The sequence below is a fragment of the Camponotus vicinus genome, unplaced genomic scaffold, assembly GCF_025532165.1.
Source record: "Camponotus vicinus isolate PSW18456_S1 unplaced genomic scaffold, iyCamVici1.0 SCAF_12, whole genome shotgun sequence".
NCBI lineage: Eukaryota > Metazoa > Arthropoda > Insecta > Hymenoptera > Formicidae > Camponotus > Camponotus vicinus.
Genome location: NW_028141948.1, coordinates 6281235 through 6297963, shown reverse-complemented (window position 1 = coordinate 6297963; position 16729 = coordinate 6281235). Strand labels below are relative to the sequence as shown.

At 34.8% G+C, this 16729-nt stretch overlaps 1 protein-coding gene across 1 annotated transcript; it reads right to left on the bottom strand.

The window, feature by feature from the left end:
- Positions 1–15104: 15104 nt before the first annotated feature.
- LOC145962400 (uncharacterized) lies at positions 15105–15686 on the bottom strand. The gene has a single exon (XM_083083462.1). The coding sequence runs from the start codon at positions 15684–15686 to the stop codon at positions 15105–15107; it is 582 nt and encodes a 193-aa protein (XP_082939588.1).
- Between the last annotated feature and the right edge of the window lie 1043 nt (positions 15687–16729).

Sequence of the window (16729 nt, the reverse complement as noted above, 5' to 3'; positions counted from 1 at the left end):
TGTAGCTTGAACGATTCTTTTATTCTTTTGATTTAATTTCTGTTTTCTAGAGATGCCTGGAGGTTGAGGCGAGAAAATAGATTCATCGGAAGAATATTCGTCAACAATGAATAAAGGTACGGCTATGTTGACAGCAGGATTTCTAGATAAAGCATCGGCGTTATTATTTAAAGTTCCTTTTTTATATTTTATTTCGTATTGGTATTCGGATAATTTCATCCGCCATTTCCATAATCGCGAAGAAGGGTCCTTAATGGAATGTAGCCACACTAAAGGCTTGTGATCCGTGATAATTGTAAAAGTTCTGCCATATAAATATGGTCGAAAGTGGTTTACACAGTAAATAATTGCAAGGCATTCTTTTTCAATCGTAGAATAATTTTGTTCTGCTGTATTCAAAACGCGTGAAGTATAAGCTATGGGTAAATCTTTTCCAATTTCTCCTTGACTAAGTACGCCTCCGACAGCATATCCAGAAGCGTCGGTGGTTAATATAAAAGGTTGATTAAAATCCGGATATTGCAATATAGGTTTGGAACATAATGAATGCTGTAATTTATTAAATGCTTCTGCTTGATTTTCTTTCCATTCAAATTTCTTATTCTTTTTCAAAAGATCTGTTAATGGCTTAGCGGTTTTGGAAAAATTCGGTATGAATCTTCGATAATATCCAGCTAATCCTAGGAACTGCTTAATGTTTTTGGGATTTCTTGGCGTAGGAAATTTCATAATGGCTTCTACCTTTGCAGGATCGGGTCTGACTCCGTCAGCTCCGATTATATGTCCTAAATACATGACTTCTTGTCGTAGGAATTCGCATTTATCAGGTTGCAGCTTTAAGTTTGCTGTTCTCAATCTTTCCATTAATCTTTCGAATTTGACTTCGTGTTCCTTTAGAGATCTTGCATATATAACGATGTCATCCATGTAAACGAATAATTCGTTTCCTTGTAAGCCAGAGAGCACGTTATCCATCAGTCTTTGAAATGTTGCGGGTGCGTTTTTTAATCCAAACGGCATTCTTTTAAACTGGTAGTGTCCATAAGGTGTGGAAAAAGCAGTCTTATGAGCATCTTTTGATGACATAGGAATCTGATGAAATCCTGACGCTAAGTCTAATACAGAGAAATATTTAGCGGACCCGAGTTGATCGAGTATATCTGTTATGTTCGGCAAAGGATAAGCGTCTCCTATGGTTTTTTCATTAAGATTACGGTAGTCGATGACCATTCGCCATCGTTTGTTTCCTAGAGAGTCTGGTTTTTTAGGAACAATCCAGAGTGGAGAATTATAAGGTGAGGTTGATGCTTCGATTAAATCTGAAGATAATAATTCGGTTACTTGTTTATCGATCTCTTCTTTATGTACAGGGGGAAACCTGTATTGTTTTGTGTGGACTGGTACTTCATTAATAGTAGGAACATAGTGTTGCGCGGCATTAGTAGCTTGAAGATGTTCACCAGTAATATGAAATCTATCGGCGTGCTTGTATACTAGAGACTGTATATTTGCTGACTCCTCGGAGTTCAGATGTTCTAGTCGAAGAAGGTTTATAACGTCAGTAGCTCTTTCAGTAGATTGGGGCAATGCTTGATTAAAATAAATAGGATTGTCGATGGCATTAGAGAATTTCCCTCGGGTTTCTTCTAATCCAACGGAGTTAGTAGCTGATACGTCTGGCTCACAGACGTCAAAATCTTGTAGTTGAATAACGGGGATATTGAAAATGAATTCTTCCTCGGAAGTGTTAAAGATAGGCATGTATGCCTTCCCGTTATTATTAGTAACGATTGCTTGCCCATAATAGATGCCTTCGGCTAGAGTATGACGTGGCACATAACCGACTTGTTGGTGACTTGAGATTGGAAAAGAGCAAGGGGTAACGCTCCTTCCTTTAAGAAGTACAGAATTTGAGTTTAAAAAAGGAATTCTTTCATCCTCGTGTTGAATAAAATTATTTTTGTAATCTATAGTAACGGCTCGTTCCCTCAGGAACTTGTTGCCTAAGATCCCATCCTGTGGGAATGCGATTGAGTCAGAGATTACATAGAATTCGGACGTTCTGCCGAGTATCGTCATAAAAATGACGCCTAAAGTAACGACGGTTTCAGAGGCAATCCCTTGCAAGCAGAGGGGATTGGTTGTATCAAGATTAACGTATGGTTTCAGGCATCCTTCCTTAATAAGGTTTAAACCGGATCCTGAATCAATCATAAATCTGCATTCTTTTGCCAAGTCTGGAGAAGCTAATGTAATCGTAGGTAAATCCGTAGGATGCTGATTGCTATTCAATTGGCAGATCCGGAGGCTTGCACTGTTGCTTCCGGGGGGACTGTGGCGCTTGGTTTTCCTTGTATGAGATAAGTCTGGCGCCCTTGTTGCTGATCGTTCCGACGGACGCCGGGATTTATCGGAACGCCTTGAGCGTTTCCCGAATTTACTGGTTGCTGTATTCTTTCTTGAGCTCGTCTCCAGGCTAGTTTTCGGCATTCTTGTATCAGGTGGCCTGGAGTTTTACAATAACGGCAAATCTTTGTTTGATAATTCTGCGGAGATTGTCCAGTGGGCATTGCTGGTCTTGAGAATGTCGGAAGAGCTGGTGATAATGTAGTTGTATTCCCATTACCCGGTTTAGATTGATTATTAGTGTTGTTAGCTACAGGAAATTGGCGAGAAGTGCTGTTATAATTATTAGGTCGATCTGCACGTGGTTGGAAATTCGGACGGAACACGGTTCGTTTCCGTATGTTCTCTGCTTCTATAGTTTTTGATAATTGGATGGCAGTGCTTATTCCATCTTTGAGAGTATGCGGATGTTCTAACTTGACTCTTACTAGCAGATCAGATGGAAGTCCGTTAATGAAACTGTGTAATGTAGTTATCTCGATTGCATCTTTTAATCTTTCATCTATATGTCCAGTATAGTCTGTTTCTCCATCGACGATTGCAGCACGTAATTCTTGTACTCTTCCAATATAATCGAAAATATCTTCGTTGTGCTTCATGTATACATTTGCCAATTCTCCTCTATATTGGTCTACCGATTTATTCGGTCCAAATATAAGCTTCAATCTTTGTGTTAATTCGAAAACAGTATGATATTCAGATCCTTCTACTGCGGAGTAAGCGTGTCCTTGTAATTTATTCATTATTAATTGGACTAAGAAATATTCATGATACTGCGGTATTAATTCAAGAGCGCGTTCACAGATTTTACTGAAATGGAAAACGGACATTTTATGTCCATCGAATTTAGGAATCGTGTCGATAGCATCTTTAAGTCGTATGGGGGATGGTTGATCCATCACATCAAATTTATGCGGAGATAGTTGCGGAGTCGTTTGTGTTTCAGGCCTATCATGCCTTGTGTCTTGAGTGGAATTTTCCAAGTTTGTAATCCTTGAATTAATTCTTTCAATTTGATCAGCTATCTTATGCATCGATGATATTAATTGTTCCATGCCTGTGGAGTCTTCGGTAAATTCTCTTTGTTCTAATTCTTCCTGAGCTCTTCTAAGACGCTCTTGTTTAACTTGTAGATCCTCTGACTGTTCTTTTAATAATTGTTCCTTCTCGTGCATCTTCTTCATTATGATTTCAATTTCTTCTGGGCTATATTGTTTTTTCGTAGCTCCTGCGGTTACGGAGCTTGCAGAGCTTGAGCGAGTTTGCATGATAACGTTGAAAATTGTTTATTCTTATCCACTGAATCTCTCAAAAGCACAGATCCTTCGGCAGATCCCACCGCTGCCACCAAAAATTATGTTTTCTGTTACGTCCCCAGTTCCTCAGGACCGGTCTGGAAGTCTTACTTTCCCAGTTGGACGCAATTAATCTCTCAATTTGTTTTAGGGCAACCTGCTAGGCCGGCTATACCCTGGGACGCCGAGAGATTGAAGGTCTATTGTGCTTAGAGAGGATTCTAGGTGGAGAGTGAATAAACATTCATACTAAATTTTATAAGTTTATTTTGTTTTGTTCAAAGTATATATATATTTTTATTTTACAAATTTGAATATCCTTTTATTCCTCCCTCGGGTAACCGTACAATTCTGGTAGAAAGTAAGAATATTCGATGTTTATGGTTGAGATGGGTCTTTCTGGGGAAGCTAAGGAAATCTCTAAGGGCTCAAAGGGGTCTGGGTCTTCATATGCCACGGGGGAATAGCTAGGAGGACTATATAGGCTGTTTTCCTCGGGATAGTAGTTGTATAGGGGTACGGTGTCAAGATGTTGGAATGTCCTCGAGATGGAAGCAGTCTCTGGACTCTGACTCCAATCCACTGAAGGTCCAGGGATGGATGCCTGGTCGGAGTTTAACGAGATGGTTGAACAGTTGCTTCTATCTTCGGTAATTCTTTCTACTAGATTGGAGGGAGAATATTGATTATGTGGGACTGGGATAATTTCGTGGCTTTCTTCCTCAATAGTGATTATGGGGATAGGTGACTGAGGTTCTAAGTCGATGATCTCGGGAACTGGTGCAATGATTTCATTCTCAAGAGTGATGATAGGGAAGAAGGTACGTCGCGTTTGCCTATTTCGTCTCACACGGCGTAGAATATTTCGACGGGTATTGAAGTTACCTTGTCTCACTCGGACCATCTGTCGTTTAATTAACCAATTATAAACCTGTCTATTTAATATTTAAGACTTTGGTGATTTTGAAGTCACTTACTTTTGCGTAAAGTTGAATTTAAGAATACCCGATACCTGTTAATAAAAAAAAGAAAAAGGGAATTCCATATGAATGTTCAATTTATAATTGTTATCCCGAGTATAGTCAGATAGATGTCCCCAAAGTTGATAGAAGTATAGACCGGCAGAAATAGAAAGATTAGTATAAAAAATTTTATTGTTGGTAACGTTGACTCCCGAAAATTACCGACCGTCGGTAATGTAGATTTCTGTTTTACCGACCGATGGTAAGTTAGGTTTCTGTTTTACCGACCGATGGTTAGCGGCACTTTCTGTTTTACCGACCGATGGTAAGTTAGATTTCTGTTTTACCGACCGATGGTTAGCGTCACTTTCTGTTTTACCGACCGATGGTAAGTTATCGACTGATGGTAAGTTATCGACCGATGGTAAGTTATCGACTGATGGTAAGTTATCGACCGATGGTAAGTTTTGATTGACGACTATTGGAAAAATTACCAACTGATGGTAAATTAGGATTATCGAGAATTTATTTGTTTGAAATGTTAATGTGTTATCTTGGTTTCAAAAAGATTCTTATTTTATTTTGATTCTCTGAAAATCGAAAGAGGATTCGAGGAAAAATCAGGAGTTTGGATACGCTGACAAGGTATCCACCTATCATACGGCTGGCTTAGTATTAACCTCGTAAGGTTAGGTTATAATTGCAAGTAGTGATAATGATTCAAAACTAAGCCAGTGTATTGTCTCTAAATCCTGGGATGTATCTCGTATTTTGAAGTTAAGGCTAAATTCAATCCAAGATCAAAAGGTCAACTTCTATCATTGGGATAAATCCCTCAAGATAATTGCCTATTAATCGAAAACTGTATTTTCGCCTACTCGGACGTCGATTGACAGGAGGCCGCTTATTTTTTCTATTGCCTCACCAGCTCTAGGTTGAGAAACAACCTCTATCATGGGAATAAATTCCTCAAGATAATTATTTTTCCACCGAGCCAGACTTGGGTTCGACCTGCCGCTGCAGTTTCGCACTCGCTCACTGTCTATCGCGTCGTCTTATCAAAGAGATAAGTCCCAGATAAATTTTCCAATTGGAAATGATATTTACTAAGTTGAATAATTGGATTAAGGGATACGGGTAATCAAAGGTAAGGTTCCCGAATTGTCGCGCACTGTTTCACTGAATTTAGTTGTTAGTAGAAATTAAAGGTTAGATTAATGACAAGTGGCCGGATATTTACCAGTGTCTGAAATGTCCTAGTGTGTGAAGGCTGCTTCCTTTCACTAGGCTGATGAGTGGATGCTGCTTCCTTCCGCTGGATACCGTCTACCTCAGTGACAGTTCGGGATGGAGGTTGCAGTCCAGGAGTTCGATTGAGAAACTCAATGTTCAATAGTCACTGAATTTATTAACTGAATACACGTACAAAATCTCGGAGATATAAGTATTAACTTGAAGATCGGTGGGCAGAATGCCAGTTATTAACTGTTGAAAACGTTGGGCCAAATGCCAGTAGTTGGTAACTGTAGTAGATCGTTGGGCAAAATGCCGGAGGTAGTTAAATGTTGAAGATCGTTGGGCAAAATGCCAAGTTATCACTGTAAATATCGTTGGGCCAAATGCCAGTAGTTGTTAAGTGTTGAAAACGTTGGGCAAAATGCGAGGAGGACCGCTCTGCACGGGTTTATATAGTCGTCAGTCCCAGTTTTGCACACGGTCCCAATAGTAGGAGATGCGCTTCTCCGTGGAGGGAGTCGAGCAGTGATTGGTTCCCTCCTCTGCTTCTGGCTGCGCGCGCTTCGAAAGATGCGTCCGCCTCGAGGGATGTGCCGCGTTGTCAACGGGTGATTGGTTTTCTCTGACGTGATTGTTGCACAATGATTTGGGATTGGCTCCCGCTGACGTGACGGATGCGCGCGCCTCGGAAGATGCGCGCGCCTCGGTGTGGGCGGCGCGGTCGCTCATTGGTTCCCTTCTCCGGGCTGGTTGCGCGCGCCGCTGGCACAAGCGTGGGGAAGATGCGCGCGCTGCTGGGCGTTGCCGCAGGAATTGGGCGTAGTGTGGGCGTAGTTTAATTTGTAGATGGTGGGACTCTTCAGAATTGAAGTGGGGGTGACGGAGCGGTCAGTATAGAATCGGCTATACTGGTTGCATTGTATTTTGACACATAAGTTTTATAATAATTATTAGACCATCAGAATTTCTTTGCAGTTTATATGCATATATTTTCTAATGTAGTTTTTTAAGCTCTAGCTGTAGAAATGTCAACGGAGTTTCTAGCATGCTCCGTTCGAAAGTTCATTTTTGTCTCTATGTATTATTATGGAAAATGCTTTTAAATATTGTTAATAAATTCTGACATCATAATTATTATAATTACAATTATTTTAACATAAGTATTTATGCGGTGGAATATAAGTATATAAAGACTATAAATTATTTCAATAAATGGTGCAACAATTTTTATTCTTTGCTTTTATTTTTAATATTTATATCTATTATGTTCTTGAATAAAAATTATTGCATGTACTTAATATTAATGTTTAACAATAAGTTAATTATTTCGTTATGTTGCGCAATGTTCTCTTGAACGGATTTTTTGTGGATTAATATATAAATGGAGGTTATTGCATACGCTTAATAACAATAAATTCATTTGTTACTTAATGATAATTAATTATTTCATCATGTTGCGTAATGTTGTGCAATAATATTCGAGCGGAATATTCCATAGTCTTAGTTTGGAATGTGATGATGACTCATAATATCGCATACGGAAAATTATATTTTAAAACTTCGTTTATAAAATTAGTAGTATTGGAGTTTTCATAATTATGTATACATGTGTCGGTCTGACTTTTTATGCTCCTTAAGGGAAAATTGTCATAAGATTTTTATTTATAGTATTTTTCGAGTTAATCTGGAATCAATGATTTTTGATATAATTTAGGCCCCGAAATAATTAGATATACATGTAGTCGGTGCCGAGACATGTTCAAAAATATATATATATGTATATAAAGTCTTTTGGTTTTTGATTTGTAAAATTTCTTGTGTATCAGGATTACATATTAATGAAAGAGGTATTCTCTTATATGTCGGTAAAGTTAGTATCATCGCTACACCAGAGATGGCGCTGCCCTCTGTCGGTAATGTGGGTACGGACAGTATTCACTGTCGGTAAGGTAGGAAATGACTTTATCCTCAGTCGGTAACGTCGGTAACTGTGTTATCATGGGTCGGTAATTTTTCTGTCGGTAAATTTTGCTCTGTCGGCAAGGTAGAGAACTTCCTTATCAACCGTCGGTAATTTTTCCGTCGGTAATTTTTGCTCGGTCGGCAAGGTAGAAAACTTCCTTATCGACCGTCGGTAATTTTTCTGTCGGTAACTTTTACTCTGTCGGTAAGGTAGAAAACTTCCTTATCGACCGTCGGTAATTTTTCTGTCGGTAACTTTTCTGTCGGTAACTTTTACTCTGTCGGTAAAGTAGGAATTTATTTTATCGACTGTCGGTAACTTTTGTGTGGGTGATTTTGCCTATTGTCGGTAAAGTAGGTAATTTTTATGCGGATGATACTATATGTGGGCAAATACTCAAAATTATTTCTATCATTCCTAAGTGAGGTTATGTTATGTATAGCTAGCTTCTTAACAAAGAAAGATTATTTTCGGAGATATTGACAATATTAGATCGCGCGGCGTAATGATATTGATGTACTATAAGTATTGGTGATATTACATTGCGCGGTGAGATTTTATAATAAGAAATATTGGTGTCAATAGATGGCGTGATGGAATTTTAATTAACAATATTAATTTATATTAACAATAATATGTTACTCGGTAGGATTAAGATTTATATGTTCGTCGGTGGAATTACAGTTTAAATATTATAGAGGCAATTTTTGCGTGTTTAAATAAAAATAAAAATTTTGTTGCGGGACGTAACAGCGGTGAGATTTTATAATAAGAAATATTGGTGACAATAGATGGCGTGATGGAATTTTAATTAACAATATTAATTTATATTAACAATAATATGTTACTCGGTGGGATTAAGATTTATATGTTCGTCGGTGGAATTACAGTTTAAATATTATAGAGGCAATTTTTGCGTGTTTAAATAAAAATAAAAATTTTGTTGCGGGACGTAACACTATGTGTCAGTCGGTCCTTAAAGAGCGCGTCCCGTGCTCTACGACAAGTTTCGATGTGCAAGACGTCACGTCACAGCGGCACAGAGTCCGTAAAGAAATTTCCCTGGAGAAAATTCTTCGCGGAAACGGCAGAGGGGTAGAGTAGACTACCCAATGCACATCGATTGACAAGTCGAAGGCGACGATTCACTCTTGTGGATAAAACCAAAGACAGACTGAGCGTTGAACATTCAAAGGCAATCAACGTACTCGTGTTATCAGAAGGAGAAGACGTTGGAATTGTATGAAGGTAAGTTGTTGACTATTATGTGTAATAAAATTCTTCAATATGTCATGCAAAAATAATAATTAATAATATTCGGTTGATGGTTGCAGATCACGAGAGATGAAAAGGGAAAATATTGAATAATTAAAACGAGTACTTACCCAAAAGTACTGCGGTTGGAAGTGCTCGTCGAACCTCCGCTGTGGACTGTCGACCTCAGTGATGCCTTGGCAGGAGAGTCGAAGGAGCCGGTAGTAAATAAATGGCAGAAGACCGCGATGATGTTCAAATAAAACACTTTTATTGTTCAAGTATACTACTGTCTTACAGCTCTCGCGACTAAGTTTTTAAGTCGAATAATGTTTTGAGACTAAGTCTTTATTTCGATTTTAAATGGTTCGTGACTGCTACTGTTCTTGTTCTTCAGAGAGCTCCTGGTCAAATGCTAGGTGATGTTGTCTCAAGAGCGTCGGGTCAAATGCGCGGAAGACTGAGCTGCGCTCCCTGAGGTACCCTCTGGTCCCTACTCCGTGCCGGCTATCCGCAGTGGTAGGAGAATGCGGCGCTCCCGGGCGTAGGCGGCTCGACCGCCGCTTGCCGCTATAGCTGTCCTTCTTCTTCGAGCGCGCTATGACGTAGTGGCCGCGCTCTTGCGTGGGGATAGTGGGGACGACGGAGCTGTCAGTATTGTCCATGCATCGAGCTTGTTAATTCATTTTACAAAAGGTAAGGCTTTTACAATTGGTTTTTAGTCACCAGAATTTTAATAATTTGCATGCATATATTTTTTAATGTAGAATTTCAACCTCTTTTAATAGAAGTGTGAATGATCGTTCTAGCATGTTCCGTTTAGAATTGATTTTTAACTTTCTTTATATTAATTATATAGTTCTAGTTAACAATGTTATAAACAAATTCTGGTGTTATAAACCATTATAATTACAATTTGCTATATAATAATTATATGATATATATGTATGTGCATATAGGTGCATGGTCTAGATAGTTGTTAATAATAATTGTGTTACATTATAATATAAAAGTGTATTAATTATTCTTTCATTATTCAGCTCTTAGAACAACGGATGTGGCGAGCTGTTTTATCACCGGATGCAGGTGTTCGTCGTGCCAGGCAGTCGCGCCAGGCAGTCGCGCCAGGCCTTATCTTATCGCTGAGTGAGCTCATGTGCAGCTGCACCGGATGAAGCTCGGAGGGTCGCTTATCTTTTGGTGAGTGAATTTATAATGCTTTATAAATCGATTTAATAATTTCATTCGTTATAATTTATTCATATATTCCTTACTTGTTAATTGTATAGAATATATATATATATATACTTATATATATTGTTTGTAAAAGTTAATAAATGTAATTTTTAAAAATTTTATCTTCATTATTTTATTAATTAAATATGTATTATACATATTGTTATTTCCCTTTTGAAGGCTTGAAAGTTTGCTAGAAAATGTATTACTGTTGGATCTTGTTGGTTAATGATATGGATTAATTTATTATATAATATATATATATTCTTTTATAATTTATAATTTCGTAATGATTTATTACTTTTGCAATAAGAAGGCGCTCCTTATAATATTCATACATTATATATTCGCGAGTCCCTTTCGCATTAAGACTCGGCACGGACGTCGAAAACATTAGGGGAGATAACAAAGTAATAGGGGAGATAACGCGGTACGCTGGACTTAGCCTTGTGCTCTTATAAGGAGACTTATTATTCGTCTCAATAATAAAATCATGCATAATGAATTTTATAAGACCATACATTCATTATTATTATTAATATGTATATTTATTACCTTGTATTATTATTATTTGAACTTTATATTTCATGTGTGTTATATATGTGTAAAGTTTTGTTATAACAAAATTTATTTAGTGGTTATATAGATTTATAATTCTGCACACAGTAAAGAGTTATGAGCTTTATTTTGCATTATTGGTTTTATTAAATCAGAATCTTTATTATTTATAATTATTAATAATTTAAATAATTTAATATATTTGTCTTATATAGTTATTATATTTTTCAGATATTTTGTAAAACGACATTCTATACAGAAGATATTCGAGGGTGCATATCATTTATAGCTTGGCTGTATTTTAATCGACAATATAGAACGTTTATTAGACTATTGTCGGAGCGGATTAAAATACTCACATATGATCATCTGGCCATGACTTATTAACTCTATGCACCTCTAATTGCGGATAAGTTTTGGATATTTTGAAATATTTTAATATTATTTTGAATGTGCTTGACTTGACAACTTTCGGTCATTTATTAAATATATACATACATTAATTAATGTTGAGCTTTTCACATAATGAAAATGGTTTATTATTTGGTTATCTTTGCTTACTCATTATATTTTAATTGTATATAAAATTTTGCAATTAATAATCAAAATGAAAAATATATGTATTATTTGGCAATAATGGGTGGATAAGAAATTAGATTTTATATAATTTATTATTATGTAGTGAAGTTTTATTTGAATAACTATATAGAATATACGTATATGAAAAGAGATTTTTATAATGTATTAATTATTATGTTCTTATGCTTAGAGTTTAAACGTGTTATTATTTGAATTTTTCTTATTTGTCTAGGTTGCATATATAATATATATATATGTTGGAAGGGATATGGACCAATGGATTATTCACGGACAACAGACAGGCTTAAACCATATAATAATATGCAGCATTGAAAGGATTTTGAGGAATCTGTGCGAATTATTTCGGAAGTTTATTTGGTAAGTTTATTATTTTGATAAGTTAATTAATGAATTAAAGGTTTTATTTAATTATATCATATATTTATAAAATATATATTATATATACATATATATAATATATGTATTCATGTATAATATTATGTATTTTATATGTATTTAATATTTAGTATTTTAATGCATTATCTTTTAAATTTTTATTAATAACTACATATGTATTTATACTAATAATGAGGGTGACAAGTCTGTCCGAGCTTGTTTCGCGGTTTAATTCTTATTAATTTTTACATATGGTATTACGTATAGCGCTGTCTCTCTCACTCGCGCGAGTCACCCGATAGTGCGGTCTCTCTCACTTTCACGTACTACTACCTATTGAGGTCTCGTGTATAAATTTCGATAGATGTAGTCTGTTGATTATATATTTGAGGAGGCATATTTGTAGTTTGTTATTGAAATATATTTCTAAGGAATTTTATTAATAAATATATTTTTATTTTTCCGTATAGCGTTTTCGTTAGGTGATGAAAATATTGGGACACCCGGTGGACAACCAAGTGGAGGCTATGTTTATAGGGTGACTTATTATTCTGCATGCAGCAAAGAGTTACGTATAAAATTTTATTCATAATAATTTCTTGACATTTCTTTATTATTTAGTTATTGTTTAGTAGTTATTATTTAATTTAATATATTTATTGTTGAAATTTATTATATTAATATTTGATTTATTATACTTCTTTTACTATTTGATTTCTTTTACTCCTATATAATTATATACATTTATAAAATATTAAACCTTTTTAATATAGTAATTTTGATCAATCAAACTTTTATAGTGATAATAGATTTTTGTATAGATTGATTTTTTAGTATATTTTTGTTAAGTTAATTTTTCATACGGCCAAATATTATTTGATTATTATTTTCAGTTGCTGGGACTTGGAATTCTTGCTACTTATTTATAACAAGTTGTCTTACGTTATTAGGAAGAGGCTAAATAATATATATATATAGGATCATAAAAAGTGTGTAAGTATGTATTATATTTTGAATGGTTTATTTAATAATTTCTATAGTAGATTTTCTTATACATTTATTATATTTTTCAGGTATCAAGACTCTGAGGAAAATCACTTCCTGATAGTGAACATATACATATATTTACGGGAACTCAACTAGGACCAAAAATTAAAATAATCTAGGATTTTTAAAGGAAATTCTTGCTTGATTAATTATATTTTATTTATTAATTATATTATATTTTATTAATTATATTTTATTAATTATATTTTATTAAGAAATGTTTAAATCATTAATTTCTGAAAGAAGCTCGTTACTTTATAAAAGATTATTATTTGGTGATTATTGGCCATTTACATTTTGTAATTAAATAGTCAAAGTTAAATGTTATTCAATAATAATTAGAGTTTTATACAGACATATTTGGCCAATGGTATTAATGTACAGTAAAGATTTATTATAACGTTTAGAAAAATATTTATTCAAGGAAAATTTATTAATTTTGTTTCTCATGAATATAAAAAATATATATATATATTGTTAATTATTTTATTACTAACTATTATTACTGATTTTTAGAGCGTATTGTTTTAGCAACAATTATTATTCATGGGCATTAATTTTTTGTTTGACTTGGTACATTTATTTATTGTTTCATATTCTTATATGTACGTAGAATGTTAACTTTATAACTTTCCTTTTGTTATTGATGATTCTTTATAAATTTTCGTATTAATATTTTATGTGGCTCACTTTCGGAGCATTTGTTAGCATTTTTACTGTAGATATTTATTACCAAATATTAATTAATTATTTGATTTTCAGGTTTCAAAATTTATAATCGCTGCATCTCTTTTATGACAACCGAACATACTGTTTATTAAAAAGATACGCATGGGCTCAAAATCATTTATTAATAGAATTTAGGTGAGTATCGTTTGATAAAATATTTTGATTTATGCCTTTTCCTTTGTAGTAAGCGCATATACACGCATAGGGATATCCTTTTTTGGTTATATGTGATAACGGAATAATATGAATATTGAGTGAATATCTATATATATTGGTTACATATAATATAAAGTGGATTTATAGTGATTATATATAATTACAAGTAAAGATTATATAAGATACGAAATTCTTTATACTATTCTTTGAAACAAATTATATTTTATTCGTTAAGAATTATTTAAATCATTTTCCTTTTTAAAAGAAGCTTGTTATTTTACAAAGGATTATTATTTAGTTGTTACTGGTCATCTGTTTTTACGTTTTAATTTTATAATTAAATAGTCAAAGTAAATATATTTATTATTTGATAATAATTAAACTTTTATATATACATATATGTGTTTTTCATTGTTTATTGATTTATGTCTTTATTTGTCTAAATACTAATTAGTTATAATATTTTCAGGTTTCGGGATTCATGGCTATGGAAATTTTCCCATGCCAAATTTACCAGAAGAATGTGAAGGAACGCACAAGAGGCTATAAGACCAGTTACCGACGGATTTGTTCGTATACCAATTTATACGAAGTCTTGTTGCAAATGTTTTGCTAAGAGTTTTTCTTGATAATAAAATTTCGAATAAATTTCTTTTCTTAGTAAGGATAGTTATTAAGATTAATATCATTATATACGATCAGTATTGCTAATTCATTGTAATATTTTTCTGGCTATATACCACATCAATCAATGTATTATGTTAATATGTAATTATGGCGATATGAATATATATATATATGTATATATATATATATATAGACTCAGTATTTTTGCTATAGATTTATGAAGTTTCATAAGCAATTTTAAGGTGGTTGTGTGGGCTTTTGCAGTCTTATTAAAATTGCATAAATAATAATTATATATATATATTGAAATTCTTTTAAGATTATTATAAATGACTGTTTCAAAGAGCCTATTACTTTTTCTTGATTGATAGATGTGTATAAGTCCAGCTTTCGGTTAGTACTGGTGGTTACTAGTATTTTGACTACATGAGAACTGATTATTATTAAATTGATGTATATATATATTGATTATATATAATATTATGGCGCAAATATATAGTGATTATATATAGTATCGCGCAAAGATTATATAGGATGAGAGAATAAGTAGGGATTATACTTTTATAAGTAAGATTTTAAATTTTTCGTTGCGGGACGTAACACCTCCCCCCTAATAAGAACAAAATCCAATTGTTTTCGGAGGATTTTGTACTAGGGAGATTAAATATTTTCATCTAAGGTGTTTAAGCGGTCTCTTAGGTTTGTATATGATATAGGTATATTTACGTTTTTGGTGATTTCTTCGTGGCAAGGTTTCATTGTCCTTGGAGGTTTGACTGGTGGAGGTTGTTGAGTAATTACTTCCGCAGGTGCAGTGGGATCGATGTTGGAGGTTTGCGTGGTTGTTCCTCCGCCAGGTGATTGATTTTCTCGGTTATCGTCTCCAGATTTTCTAGAAGATTCCCGTGCCAAATGGAGCAGTAAATTTGCGAGGGAGCTCCATAAAGCTCCGAGTAGATGAAGGCTGCAACCATACACAGTGTGAAGAGCGTATCCATGAATGACTGTGTCAATGACTAATTTTACTAGGCGAATAATCATGAAGATTCCGACGAGTCCTGCGGTTGCTGATCCAAAATTTATGAATCCCTTCCAGATTCGCGAGGCTGTGCTTTCGACAATTTTATTTAAAGAATTTTCATCCAGCAAGTTGTACACTGAGATTCCTTCAGTGTTCATGGAATGGCCAGTTAGTCCTCTAGCAACGGCATTGAGTAAAGCTGGCTTTTCGGCTGGGAACATAATGTGATTTCGTAGTTTCTCCAGATCTGTATCAGAATATATTCCGCTTACGGCCAAAGGTCCCGGTGTGAGATATCTCCAGGTTAAGGCAGTCATGGGTTTTAGCTGTTGAGGTGGCAGTTGTCTAACTTGAATGTTAGGTGTAAGTTGCACCCATGTATCTTCGATTCGATACAAAGTAGGAAGTTCTAAACTGCATTCTCGTTCGTTGCCAATTTTGGTGATAATTCTTGATTTCGGTGTAAGGAAGAAGGAATGATTTCGTACAGAAATGGGAAGTTCGGTATAACACTCTCCAGTTTTTCTTACCATCACTTCAACAGGGATACATTTAATTATTTGTACTGCTTCTCCTGTTGTAACGGCCATGTATCCTGGCCCTTTCATGAGCTGATAGGCAAATTCGTCTGGTTGGAGTGTAGCAAAAGATAAGGCATTAGTAATTACTTGTCTTTCTAACTCGCATTTTTGCGAAATGACGTTGTTATAGAGAGACGTCATCTGTTGTTTGACATGTTTTTCTATATACACGAACTTGGAGTTCATGTATGTAAAGATGTCAAGATTATTGACAGGAATAGTTTTCCGATTAGCAAATGTATTGCCAGGTTTAGCTTCAAGAATGAATAATTTCGGGTGTTCCGTGCACAGGAGAGTATAACCACATAGAGGTATTTCCTTGGTTTTCATAAGGGCGAAAGTGATTTCCTGAGTCACAAGACTATAGATGATTGGGGTATCTGTCTTGGAGATGTCTTCAGAAATTTTGTTTGCAGGTCCTTCGTAGAGGACATCATATTGTTGAAAATTACAAGTATCCGTAGGCATAGGTTTCCAGTAGGTGTATCCGTCGTCAGCGTCTAAACAGTAGCTGTCAACGAGTTTACACACTGTTCCAGATTTTAATTTAATTCTTCCCGTATTCAATTGTACGGGAACGTAGGAAGATTTTAGTGATATTTTCACAGCAGCTTGGACGACTACGTCGTCCCATGTTCCGTATGGATCGTTGTACTGGGATCCCTTGCAGTATCCGTCAACTT

Bases quoted from the DNA above. Each gene is read 5' to 3' on its own strand.
- LOC145962400 (XM_083083462.1), bottom strand. From the start codon at position 15,686: ATGTTCCCAGCCGAAAAGCCAGCTTTACTCAATGCCGTTGCTAGAGGA.